The 12,688-nt window shown below is 35.8% G+C and overlaps 1 protein-coding gene and 1 pseudogene across 8 annotated transcripts; one reads left to right on the top strand and one right to left on the bottom strand.

Annotated features, from left to right (window-relative positions):
• Positions 1-6,357: 6,357 nt before the first annotated feature.
• LOC148201497 (pentatricopeptide repeat-containing protein At4g14820 pseudogene) lies at positions 6,358-8,312 on the bottom strand (annotated as a pseudogene).
• Positions 8,313-8,506: 194 nt separating this feature from the next.
• Positions 8,507-12,293, top strand: LOC148201496 (uncharacterized). 8 transcript variants are annotated; one of them, XM_088110255.1, is made up of 7 exons: positions 8,507-8,706; positions 9,162-9,267; positions 9,631-9,678; positions 9,816-9,860; positions 10,008-10,059; positions 11,541-11,820; positions 12,057-12,293. In XM_088110255.1, the coding sequence occupies exons 1-7, from the start codon at positions 8,653-8,655 to the stop codon at positions 12,180-12,182; spliced, it is 711 nt and encodes a 236-aa protein (XP_087966381.1). In that variant the 5' UTR covers positions 8,507-8,652; the 3' UTR covers positions 12,183-12,293. The 8 variants fall into 8 exon arrangements, 3 of the variants coding, with proteins under 3 accessions (XP_087966381.1, XP_087966380.1, XP_087966382.1); XM_088110254.1 differs by having other exon boundaries at positions 9,631-9,681; XR_015785095.1 differs by lacking the exon at positions 12,057-12,293 and having other exon boundaries at positions 8,663-8,706; positions 9,162-9,509; positions 9,631-9,681; positions 9,951-10,059; positions 11,541-11,638.
• Positions 12,294-12,688: the final 395 nt, after the last annotated feature.

Raw genomic sequence — 12,688 nt, 5'->3', positions numbered from 1 at the left:
GACATGTCTCTTAAAGTCTCCAAGAACCTCTACATGAATTTGGACTTTAATTGTGAAAGTGAACTCTAAAGTCAAAGTTCAACATATGATTTTGGACTTCAATTGTGAAGTCTCAAAATTGAAGTACTTAAAACATAAAATGTGTTCTAAAAATAGGTGACAATTTCGAAATTCAACTAATATAACTTAATAGAGTATATTGTTGTTATCCTAACAAGTTTAAAGTACTTAAATGATCCTAATAGAGATGTCAAATTGGATCAAGTAGCAAAATGTCAAAATTAGACTACCTAAAACCTAAAAAGAGTACTACTATATTTAACATCCTAACAAGTTTAAACTAGTAGATAGAAGCTAGGAAATTTGTCAAAAGCAAAGAATTATCTCAACTTCAAAATTTGACTATGAAGAACCTAAAAAAGTCTACTAAAAGGGTGACAAAGTGGCAATTCACCTAAAGTAGACTAATAATAACTAATGTTAATATCCTAACAAGTCTAAAGTAGTCAATTGACACTAGGAAAGTACTCAAAAGCAATCAATTACCTAAAACTCAAATTTTGAGTAGTTAGAACCTAAAAAAGTGTACTAAAAAGGTGACACATTGGTTTAAATCGTGTTTGTACTAGTTGTGCTTTTCATTCCAGTGTTCCTTAGTGTTTCTTCATCATTTTAATCAGTGAATTTCATTTGCTTGACTTGAATTCCAGCTTCCATATTCATTTTCCAGTTTTGTCTAAAGTCATGTGCCTTATGTGCAAACCTATTTATGTCATCAAGTGATTATTCTGTTCCAGCCTTTATTTTCTGTGTTTTCTTTAGAAAACTGTGTTTAGATGCATGTCTACCAATATATCAATCCATAAAAGTCAATGAGGCAATGTGTAGGCTGGATGATATAAGCTAAAGTATAAAAAAAGTTATTCTGGTTTTCAAGGTCTGCACATAATAATAAATTCTGGTGCAGTATCGAAAACCTATTCCACTGCACATTTTGTTGTTCTCAAGATATGAACACGTTCATTTGATGTTATTACACATGTCTGAAGTACTGGCAACTTGTATTAATCCATAAAATGCAAAAAGCATATCTAAGTTGCTTCATATCCATTACCAAAGTGTTGTCGCATATTGTAATCAATCTTTTAACCGTGATTGATATCCTTGCATGTGGTTTATGTCTTTAAACATGTCGTACGTAATATTCTTCAGCTAGATCTAGTGAATTAGGACTTCCATAAGCTTTGTTTGTGCTGTCCAGTTTGATTGTAGTATTTGTTTTCAATTCTGGTGCAAAAATGGTGTAAAAAATGTTGTATAATTGGCTGCAACAGGGGTGATTTGATGAATCTGATTGTTTTAGCACATTTTTACCATTAGTGCAAGTTTATTTTGTCATTTGGAACTTGTATGAACTGTTCATTTGGTCAAATGTGAGCCATTATGCAATATCACTTTGTAAACCATCACTTTTGCCTAAAATTGGAAATGAACTAGTGATTTTCTGCTGCAGTGTGTTTCTTCGCTGTTTCAGTGTTTAAACACATCATCATTGATGATACAAAGTTGCTCAAAACATCAAATTATGTGTCCAAACATGTTTGTGCAAATTCACCCTTTAAACCACCAAATTTTGCCTAAAATTGGAAGTAGACCACTAATTTTCTGGTGTAGTCTTTATCTTTATTGTTTAAGTGATTGCACACCTTCAAATTGATGATATAAACTTGCTTGAAGCATCACTTTAGCTGTTCAAACACATCCAAGCATTTTTGGCCTTGAAACCACATTTTCAAAGTCATTTTGTGGTGCAGTGTGCATTTCATGTGCTGTTTGAAATTTGCCAAACTTTATTCTTGATTTCTGGATTGGCAAAAGCTGGTATGATGTTTCCAAATGGAATTATATGATCGAAAACAATATAGAACATCCATAAAGAAGTCTAACTACAAACTGACACTACAAAAACAACCGAGAACTCAAAAAATGACACCCTATAACCTAAAAAGTGTACTAAATAGCTGACAATTTCGAAATTCACCTAAACTATCTTAAGAATGTGTAATGTTCTTATCCTAACAAGTTTAAAGTACTTAAATAAAGTTTAGAAAAATGTCAAATTGGATCAAGTACCAAAATCTCAAAATTTGACTACTTAGACCTAAAAAGTGAAGTAAGTATGTTACAAAATGGGAATTGACCTAAACTAACCTAAGACTGAGTATTCTACACATGCAAACGATTTTATAGTTGTTGAAGGAAGCTAAGAAACATGACACAAGATGACCTAGCTATATGTCAAAGTTTGCGTACTTGGCACCTAAAAAAGTAGATGAAATAGCTAAAAATCACTAGTCAAAGACCATGAGTGAATGTTGATGTATATGTTGTATGTTGATGTATATATTGTATGCTCCTCTATCTTGTATGTTCATTTATTAGGCTACAACTTGATTAAGTTAAGTAGTCTTTTAAAGTCCTATCGTACTACACACATTCTGAATGGAATTAGAAGGGTGAAAGTACCTTAAACACTTACAATGTACAAAATATGTGGAAGTACTCTATAAAAGAGAACTTCAGTAATGTCAGAAAATTGACTCCCCCAAATTTAATACACAACCACTTAGGATGTCAAAGACGGTTCAATACTGAGGACTTGTCTTTGCATGCCCTTATTGAATGCCTATGACAATAGTGTTGAAATTGCCTTCCATGTTCGACTTGAGTAGTAATAGGTTTATTACTTATGTCACATGGAGTGTTGCTGTATTGGCTAAGTTTTGATTTCTTTGGCTTGTCACAGAACATGGCCCATTTTCCCAATCATCGTGGATGAATGTACGATCGTTGTTATAGTGGAAGGAAAGGTTTGAAGGAATCTTTTGTCCTTGGAGTTGAACAGTTTGTGGAGACGGTCCGACGATGTCAATATTATGCCCTTGATGGAGGGATTCGATGTCATGCATGAAGTGCGAATGTACAAGGATTTTGAAGGATGAAGTGGTCAAACTTCACCTTTACCAAAAAGGGTTCATGCCTAATTACACGGTTTGGATATATCATGGTGAAGAAATTCCATCGACCTCTACTGCAGCTGAAAAGCGGCTTGCATCAGGTTTGAATAGTACTGTACATACATCTGAGATAGATCAATTTTTCTATATGCAAGAGATGGTCGACAATGCTCTTCATCGTCATGCTGAACAAGAAGCAAACGATAGTCATGATGAAGAGTCTCCAAATGAAACCACTCAGAGGTTTTACAATTTACTAACAGAGGCAAATCTACCTGTATTTGAAGGTTTATCTGAGTCAAAATTGTCAGTGTGCATTAGACTCATGGCTAGCAAATCTAATTGGAACGTTCCCATTCAAGCAGTGGACTTCTATACAAAATTGATGTTAGATTTGACACCACCAAACAATGTTATGCCGAAGAATTATTACCAAGCAAACAAATGTGTTTCAAAGTTGGGATTGGAAGTCAAGAAGATTTATTGTTGTGTTAATGGATGTATGTTATTCTATGACAATGACAGTGGCAAAAATGATGCATTGTTGGTTGAATGCAAGTTTTGTGGCTCACCTCGATATCATACGATGCATGCTGGACGGAGGCAAAAAAAACCAATTCCCTTAAAGTCCATGTTCTACTTGCCTATAATACCAAGATTGCAAAGATTGTTTACTTCAATGCAAACATCAGAACACATGGCATGGCATGATGGTAACAAAACTGAAGGATTTTTGTGACATCCTTCTGATGGTGAAGCTTGGAAGCACTTCAATCATAAACATCCATCCTTTGCTAGTGAACTGCTGATAACAGTTGAAAAACTGTTATTTTCATGCTTGAAATTGATACTAAAAGCAACCTTTAGACTTAAAAACTAGCTTGAAATCATGCAGTTTATCTATATTTTCATAAATAAGAGAGCTGGACAGGTTTATGCTTGATTTAAGTGTTTTTGTGCAGGTTTTAAGGTGAATTTAGTGAAAAGAGTGAAGAAGGAGAGAAGTGACATTAGAAAAGACAAGAAAGAGTGCAAAAAGAGAAGACAAAGGCACCGCTCAGCGGCATTTTACCGTTGAGCGGCACTCAGGAGGTTGCGGGAGTCACGCTGAGGGGCAAACTGGCCGCTGAGGGGAAGAAATGTGACGCGCAACCACCGCTGAGCGGCACTTTTTGGGCTTGGGCTTTTGTAATCTTTTGTAACTCTAGATTAGTATATAAGGGCTTGTACATCCCTAGGATTAGTATCTTTGGCAGAAACGAGGCAAACACTCTCTCTTCCACCCCTTTGAAGGAGGATCTTGGATGCTCAGGCTACCTCTTCACCTTTATTGGGTTTATTCTTTCATTCTTTCATTGTTATTCATCTAGGTTCACCATGAATATGGTGAACTAAACCTTGTATGTTTGTTGGGGAATCAATGTAATCTCTTGAAGCTCTCATATATGGAATTTGTTGAGTACATCTTTTAAGTAAGACATATGCTTTCTTTCATCATTAGTTAGGGTTTTTCCTCTTTGCTCAATGCTTGCATAGTTTAACTCATTCCATGCATGATTATTGGTTTTGTCGATACGGACACGTACGGGGAAGTCTAGATCCGGGGAATTTCTCCCAATATTATACTGACAATATTCTATTGGTTGCCTTTAAGCTCCTGCACTCATGAACTAATCATTAGGAATGCTAGGAATTGTATGAACTATTTGATTAGGGAGAAGCCATCTAGAATGGTACATTAGAGAGTGGCATTAACAATGATGATTTGAATGTTGAATTCCTAAAATATATGAGAGTGGATGAGATGAAATTGACCCCCAACAACATATTCATTCATATAATTCCTTGAAAGTGTTTATCTTTTGTCTTTGCCATTGATCAAACTTCATGCATACATGTTTATTTTCTGTCTTGCATTTTAAACTCTAAATATCTCGTTTGTAAGTCCTAGCTAATCAACAAATCACATAACTAAACTAGGCTGTGAGTCCTTTGGGAAGAACGATACTTGGTCTTACCAAGTTTATTACTTGAACGATTCGGTCATACTTGCCGATTGTGAAACAAGTTTGTGACATCATATTTTGGTGATCATAAATTTGTCCATCAACCGCGTAACTTCAGACTTGGTCTATGCTCTGATGGGTTTACCCCGTACATTCAGGTGTGTGCATCACCATATTCATGCTGGCCCGTGATAGTTACCCCATACAATCTACCACCTGAGATGTGTATGATAAAGCCATACATGTTTTTATCGTGTATAATACTAGGTCCATCTAATCCCAAATCATTCATTGATGTTTATTTGGAGCCTTTGATTGATGATTTGAAGAAGTTATGGAATGGTGTTTGGACGTATGACGTTTCAAGGCAGCAAAATTTCCTTATGAGGACAACCTTGATGTGGACTATTAATGACTTCCCAGCGTACAACATGTTATCTGGTTGGAGCACGCATGGTCGATTAGCTTGTCCACATTGCATGAAACATACTAAGTCATTCCAACTGAGTTATGGCCGAAAAAGTAGTTGGTTTGACTGCCATCGACGGTTCTTGCCCATTGATCACCCCTTTAGAAGAAACAAAAAGGCATTTCGCAAAGGGCAAGTTGAAACGGATTTGCCCCCGCCCAAGTTGACTGGATCACACGTTTGGAGAAGAGTTAAAGACTATCCAAAAGTCACTGAATCTGGTCAGAATAGGATAGAAGGGTTTGGAGAATGGCATAATTGGACTAAAAGAAGCATATTCTAGGAACTTCCCTATTGGAAAGACAACTTGCTAAGACACAACCTCGATGTCATGCACACAGAAAAAAATTTCTTTGACAATGTTTTCAACACAGTTATGAATGTTATAGGTAAGACAAAAGATAATGAGAAAGCAAGAAAAGATTTACCCTTGTATTGTGGACGAAAAGACTTAGAGTTGAAGGCGCATGGTAACGACCGATTATTTAAAACCAAAAGCAAATTACACCATGTCAAAAGACGAGGCTAGAATAGTGTGTGGATGGATCAAGGAGCTTAGAATGCCAGATGGATATGCTTCTAACTTGTCCAGATGTGCCAATGTTCAAAACGGTACTATTCAAGGATTGAAGAGTCATGATTGTCATGTATTCATGGAGACTTTCATCCCTCTTGCGTTCAGTTGTTTGGCAATGCACGTGTTAAATCCACTGATAGAACTCAGTAACTTCTTTAAAGATTTGTGTTGCAAGACACTAAAGGAGAATTCTCTTAAAAGGATGGATGAAAATATCCCAATTATTCTCTGCAAATTAGAAAGAATATTCCCTCCTGCATTCTTTGATTCAATGGAGCATATTCCAATTCATCTTGCATATGAAGCTTGGCTTGGGGGACCCGCATCTGATTGCTTATGATATCTATCTGCCATCATAAACACATGTACCTCGTTATTTAGTTCAATCCTACTACATGCCTTCTCCTTTGAGATACCTTTATGACTCATTAATTTCCTGACCAGTCCGACATTATCCCACCTTTTTTCTTGGGCATAAATATTTGACAAAACTACAAGGGCCCCATCATGATCAGGCTCTAACTCAAGTACTCGTTTTGCAGCAAATTCCCCTAATTCAAGCTCACCGTGATTTTGACAAGCAGACATTAGGGATCCCCAGATGATAACATTTGGCGAAAAAAGCATAGTCTCAATAAGCTCCAATGCTTTTCTCAAGAGTTTGGCTCTGCAATATAGGTCCACCATGCAACCATAATGTTCACGTTGGGGAGAAATGTTGTGGTCATTGATCATGGAGGAAAAGAATTTCTCGCCCTCCTCAACCAAGCCTGCATGACTGCATGCATAAAGTATACCTATAAACGTAACCGCATTGGGCTCAATATTTTGTACTTTCATCCTATGGAAAAGAGCTATGGCACTATCAGCATCCCCATGAATGGCGAAAGCATTGATCATGCTGGACCAAGATATCACATTTTTTCTTGGCATATTCTCAAATACCTCTCTTGCTCTGACCAAGTTGCCACATTTAGCATACATATCAACTAGGGCATTGTTGATGGGAAGAGCCCTTCCAAAACCATTTTTATCTGCATATGAATGAACCCATCTGGCTTTAACAAGTGCACCAACATGAGCACAAGCAGAAATGACACTCAACATCCTGATCTGATCAATCAGGCACTATTCTCCGTCGCTACATCTCATCAAACAATTCAAGAGCCTCTTGAGGCTGATCACTTTCAGCATAACCAGATATCATGGCACTCCAACACACCAAGTCCTTCTCAACTATTTGGTCAAATATGAAGCGCTCATCTTTCTCCAACCCAATCTTCGCATATCCCGAAAGCATAGCAGTAGAAACAACCAAATGTTTTGAGGGAAGTTGATCATAGACTTCCCTAGCCAGATACATAGCACCACAACTTGCATACATATTAACAAGAGCAGTTTGTAGATGTGAGTCAACACGAAAACCATTATCCTTAATGAACTTATGAATTGCTTTGCCATAGCTTAAATTTCCCACATGACCACAAGCAGAAAGCACGATACAAAGGATAATACAATCAAGCTCCATACCAGAAATCTTCATTTCTTCGTAGAGCCTTAAAACATGGTCATAATAACCACTCTGGGAGTACCCATCAATCATAATATTCCAGGTAACAGCATCCCTGTGAGACATTTTGTCAAACACCAAACGGGCATCCATAATACGTCCACATGCCGCGTACATGGCAATCAAGGCGGTTTGAATAAAAGGGTCGTCATGGAAGCCCAACTTGGAAACCAGGACGTGAACCTCCAAGCCCAGATTCAAGGTAGAAAGTTTGGAAATGGCCTTCAACAGAGGGGGAAAGCTGAACCTGTCCAGAAGGGTACCGTTTCTCCGGACGAGGCGATAGAGGAGGAGGGTCCCCTCCGGTGTGGGGCCAGGAGAGAACCGACAGAAGAGTTGGTTGGAGAAACGAGTGTGTGGATTTGGAATTTGGGTGAAAAGAGAAAGCGCATAGTGAAGGGCTGAAGGAGAAGAAGAAGAAGAAGAAGAAGGAAGGGTGCAACAACAAAGAAGGAGTTCGAGAAGCAGAGAATTAGAGTGGTCCACCTTTGAACAGAGCATGCACTTGCTTCACATGTCTTAGCGTCTTGCATGGTTCCAACACTCCCTTCTCTATACCAATCATCCTCGTGCTGCAAATGCTCGTGCTCATGCTCACGTCAATGCTCATGCTCACGCCAATGCTCATGGCCATGCTTCTTTATTGTTTATCAGAATTTCTAAATTAAATTGCCAATAATCCATACACTTTTATATTATAAATTCAATTATTCATTACATACTTTCAAAAAGAATTATGAATACTAATTATTCTATAAGTTACATGTTATAAAATATTTATTATAATAAAGAATATCTTTTGAAAAAAATTAAAAAAAAAATTCTATACCTGAATTCCAAACTCAAATCCTAATCAATATGACTCCCAAGCATTTGGGAGAGGAGAACGAGTCTTAACTGCAACAACGTTTAGATTTTGCGATACTTTGAGAAACTCTGTTATTCCTAACAAGAAGGAGAAACTGATACTGGGAAACTGATACAGAGAGGAAGCAAGAAGAGAAGGTGACGTAATGAGTTTGATTAACGCATGGCTCGATCTTAAAAAAGTTCTCAAGTTCAAGAAGGTTCTTCCCTTCCTTTTTCCCTGTTTCTCTACAGCTAGGGCTTTTAATTTCCCTCCCTATTTTGTTTCATTGTCAATTTCCTTTCTCCTTCGATTCATTTTTAACAAATCAGAGTCAATGCATATCCCGGATCAGGTTAATTCTGAGTTTTACTGTTACACTCTCTACTTTTCTTGATTCTGGCGTCTGAGAGCACAGATTCAATGTTTTCGTCACTTAATTTTAATTGGGGTTTGCAATTTGGACTTCCAGAAAAATGCTTTTATATTTGGAACAAATTTAGTTAAAATCAGCTTCTTTTAATTGGTTATCATCATAAAAGAACATGATTTTGTGGCTTCAAATTTCACTGAAAAGGTTTTCGTGCACACATTGTGAAAGTTCGTTGATGATGGACTTGACAGACGCCCGTGCTATGGGCTTTATCACTAAATATATGTTTTTTTCTTTTGTAGGAAAATTTGACACCTGCGGAAAATAATATGCTTAACTCACTCCACAGGGGATGTGTGAAGGATTTTACTGCTTGTGCACTTGTTGGGTATACAGCTGCGTGTATTGGTTTGTGATTTTAGTATCTTAATTATTGTGGTGCTAATTTATAATGATTTAGTGAATATTGCTTTAATATATGAAATTTTTGGCTTTGGGTCATTGTATGTTTAATGTGTTAAAAGTAATCGGACTGGTGACTAATCCAAGCAGTGGCAGTGATTGTAAGAATAACGAAGCTAAGAAATAAATACAGAAAGCGTTGTTCTTTCTGTTTTAGCTATTACCTTAACATCATGATGGAGAGAGAGGTCAGTGTCTTACTTCTTATTCTAATCAGGAAGATTCCTGTATATTTTTATTATTCTTCCATAGTCTCAGCAGATTATCATTTGGGGTTAGAATGACCATAAGATTATACCTTTATTCCAGCAACTCGGAATCTCAGTAAAGCAAAAATATTTCAAGTCAACCTTCCAGGCAGTAAGAGAAACTACTCATTGTCTTCTTCTTTTAGAGTTGCATAACCAGAAAGAGTCCTTCATATTTTAATTATACTGACATATCAGACTCTCATTGGGGTTAGTATGACCATAAACATTATACCTTTATTGCAGTAATTATGAATTTCAGTACACCAATTCGAGTCTACGTTTCATTTGGTAAGAGAAACCACTTATTGTATTTTTATTTCTACAGTTTTACTAAGGCCTTCATACGTTAGTCTTGTAAGTTGTCTTATCCTTTTGTAGTAGCTGGTGTTTACTCTGGAGTTTACTAAGGTCGAAGAAGCTTTTATTCGTTTGCAGATCAGGTTCTTACAACGGATGGTAGCTTACTGCAGAAGGAGTTCACGAATATGTAAGTTTTCTCCTCTCAGTTGCTCAGACTGTGAACATTTTTTATTTGTGCGATAAGTTTCAATTACCATCTCATTCTTTCGTGTTCTTTAGTAGGCAATAAAATAAATGCTGTCATAAGCAGAGCAATTCAGCTTAGCATTCGTCCACTGTGACGAGCTGTGTAGATAGGTGGGTGGTTGATTAAAACTGCAAAGGTTTTTTTTTTTTTGTGTAACAAGATCAACGTGAAGTGTCAATTACACGTTCTGAATAGAAGTAGAAAGTACGTTATTAGAAGGAGGGATATAGACAACCTTTTTCAAATGATATCAAAGACAGTCTAGGATTGATAGGAATGATGGTGAAGAGTTATTAAAAGCAAGGAAAGGTTATTATTACTTGGTATAGGAGTATTTTGGGTAAGTTGAAAATAAGGTGACTATCATAGTGTTACAGTTCACATGATCGTAACCCGTGTTTTTTCTTTCAATCCAACAGTGTTAACTTCTCTATTTTGTACATTGGATAGTGGAAATGAATGATTGGAACCCTGATATGGTAATCCGAACACTCATTTCCATTTTAACTGCAAAATCCCCCGTCCCCCAGTTGACTTATTGGTTGAAGACTCGACTATTATTAATCTAAATGAAATTGCTATGGGATTTAATTGATACCTTGTATTGTTGTAGTTGTCAAATTTTATATATAAGAATTTGATGACAGTTGAAGTTGTTCCAAATAATGTAGAGATTTTTTCAAATTTAAGTTTTTCATCTCTCTTTTACACTCTAGTTATCTTGTTAGTCATTCATGTTCTTCTATTAGTTTTAGTTCCTTCTATCATTTACAAATATAGCTTTGGTCTTTGGTATCACTTGATCAAAGAACAGTTTTTCTTTTACCATTTGAATTTAATAAACATGTAATGTCATTTTAGCTGTTACATCGGTGACACGGCCTCTTAGGCAGTTTGAGATTTTAAGTCAAATTTGTTTCCATTTTTCCATCATCATATTTAAAATAAGATATGGTTATAAAAGAAAATCTCACTATAAGAGGGCAGTACAAAGTCTAAATTGTATTAATTAAACCTATAAAAAGAATAAGAGCAAGAGTGGATTCAAATGCAAACACCAGGACCCACAGTAGCACTTTTAACTTGTTGATAAGAACATACAAAAAATCCACATTATTGAAAGTTAATTATGAAATATGAGTTGAGAATTAAAACCTGTTTTATTTGTTGTAACCAGTTAAAGGTTTATGCCTACCAAGTGGATACTTTGCTTGAAATATAATTATCATCTTTGCAATTGGAACTGTCCATGTCCCCCATGAAATTATGTATATCTCCGGATTGCTTTGTCACTAAAGAGGGGTGACATGGAAAGAGAAAAAAAACAGCTTCAATCTCCAGTGATCTCTCCTATTTCATCGTTATTTTGATTCAGTTGCTTTTCATTTCATTTACACATTTTAATTATTGTTAAATGTCAGAATGGTGACAAAATACCAGAATGATCCCTCCGTGATGCAGCTTCTATCTAAGCATTTCTATTTGGAGAGGATTTTTAATGATTCGAGTAATAATCCTAAATTAATATGGAGAGACCAGAATTTCTTTAGTGAGGTAGTCCATGGTCATAGGACACACGATCAAGTCTCTTATTGTAAATCCCAAGACCATTCTCGTAATGATTCTAATGATAAATCCCAAGGCAGGTCTGAAAATGTCACCAACAACAAAAATCCAAATCTTGAGACGAAGCATACTTTTGTAAGTATTCCTAGTTTCCCTTTTCTTGTTCTTTAATTAAAACTTTTAGTGTAATTAAATATACTAATTTCTAACTAATTTAAGGATAGAAGGATATGGACTGTGTTGGAGAACAAGGGTGGGATTTTTTGTTATTGTGTCTATTACAAAAAGATTTTGTATCCTCTGGAAAATGATAATTAAAACGATCGATTTTGTTTTGAATATAACATTTTTTGGTATACATTTTATTGCAGATAAACGCAGGTACGACGTGGGAATCAGACCCACTGGATCCTGTTTTTGGTTATACTCAGCCTTTGGAAGACACTATTCATTCAAGCGGAATCATGATGACCTTTCCAACTACAGCAGCTGTTTAGATCAATCACCCTTTAATGCTATCATTTACTATCTCACAGGAACAGTTATTAATTGGAATCTAAAACCCTATTAGATTTAATTTCGTAAATAATTAGAGGTTAAATTTTTAACTTCCCATGCACATTGTTTGCTTTTCATGAAGGTTGTTGCTAAACAGAAGAATCACTTAATTGTGGAAACACTATAGGCCTGATATTGGTGGACTAAGACCTGTTTGTTTTCAACCATTCCACCAAAGATGGCAAGCCTATCATTTAAAATTAATCTTAAGTTTTAAAATATTATTCATGTATAATTTTAGTTAGTGTTCTCAAGTCACTCTGTTAACTACGGATAAGTTAATCTAACTAAACATTTAACAAGTCTAAAACTTTGAATTTAGTGTAATTTATCATTAATCAGTGAATTGAATAAATTGACTAACTTAATTATATTTTTTTTCTTCAATTTCATGAAAGTAAAAAAGAATTCAGTTAAAATCTAAATAAAGTTCAATCAAAATGAT

The sequence above is a fragment of the Vigna umbellata genome, chromosome 3, assembly GCF_029865625.1.
Source record: "Vigna umbellata cultivar VRB3 chromosome 3, Vumbellata_1.0, whole genome shotgun sequence".
In the NCBI taxonomy this organism is placed as follows: Eukaryota; Viridiplantae; Streptophyta; class Magnoliopsida; order Fabales; family Fabaceae; genus Vigna; species Vigna umbellata.
The sequence above is the reverse complement of the archived record's forward strand: the minus strand, read 5'-3'. Positions and strand labels throughout refer to the sequence as shown.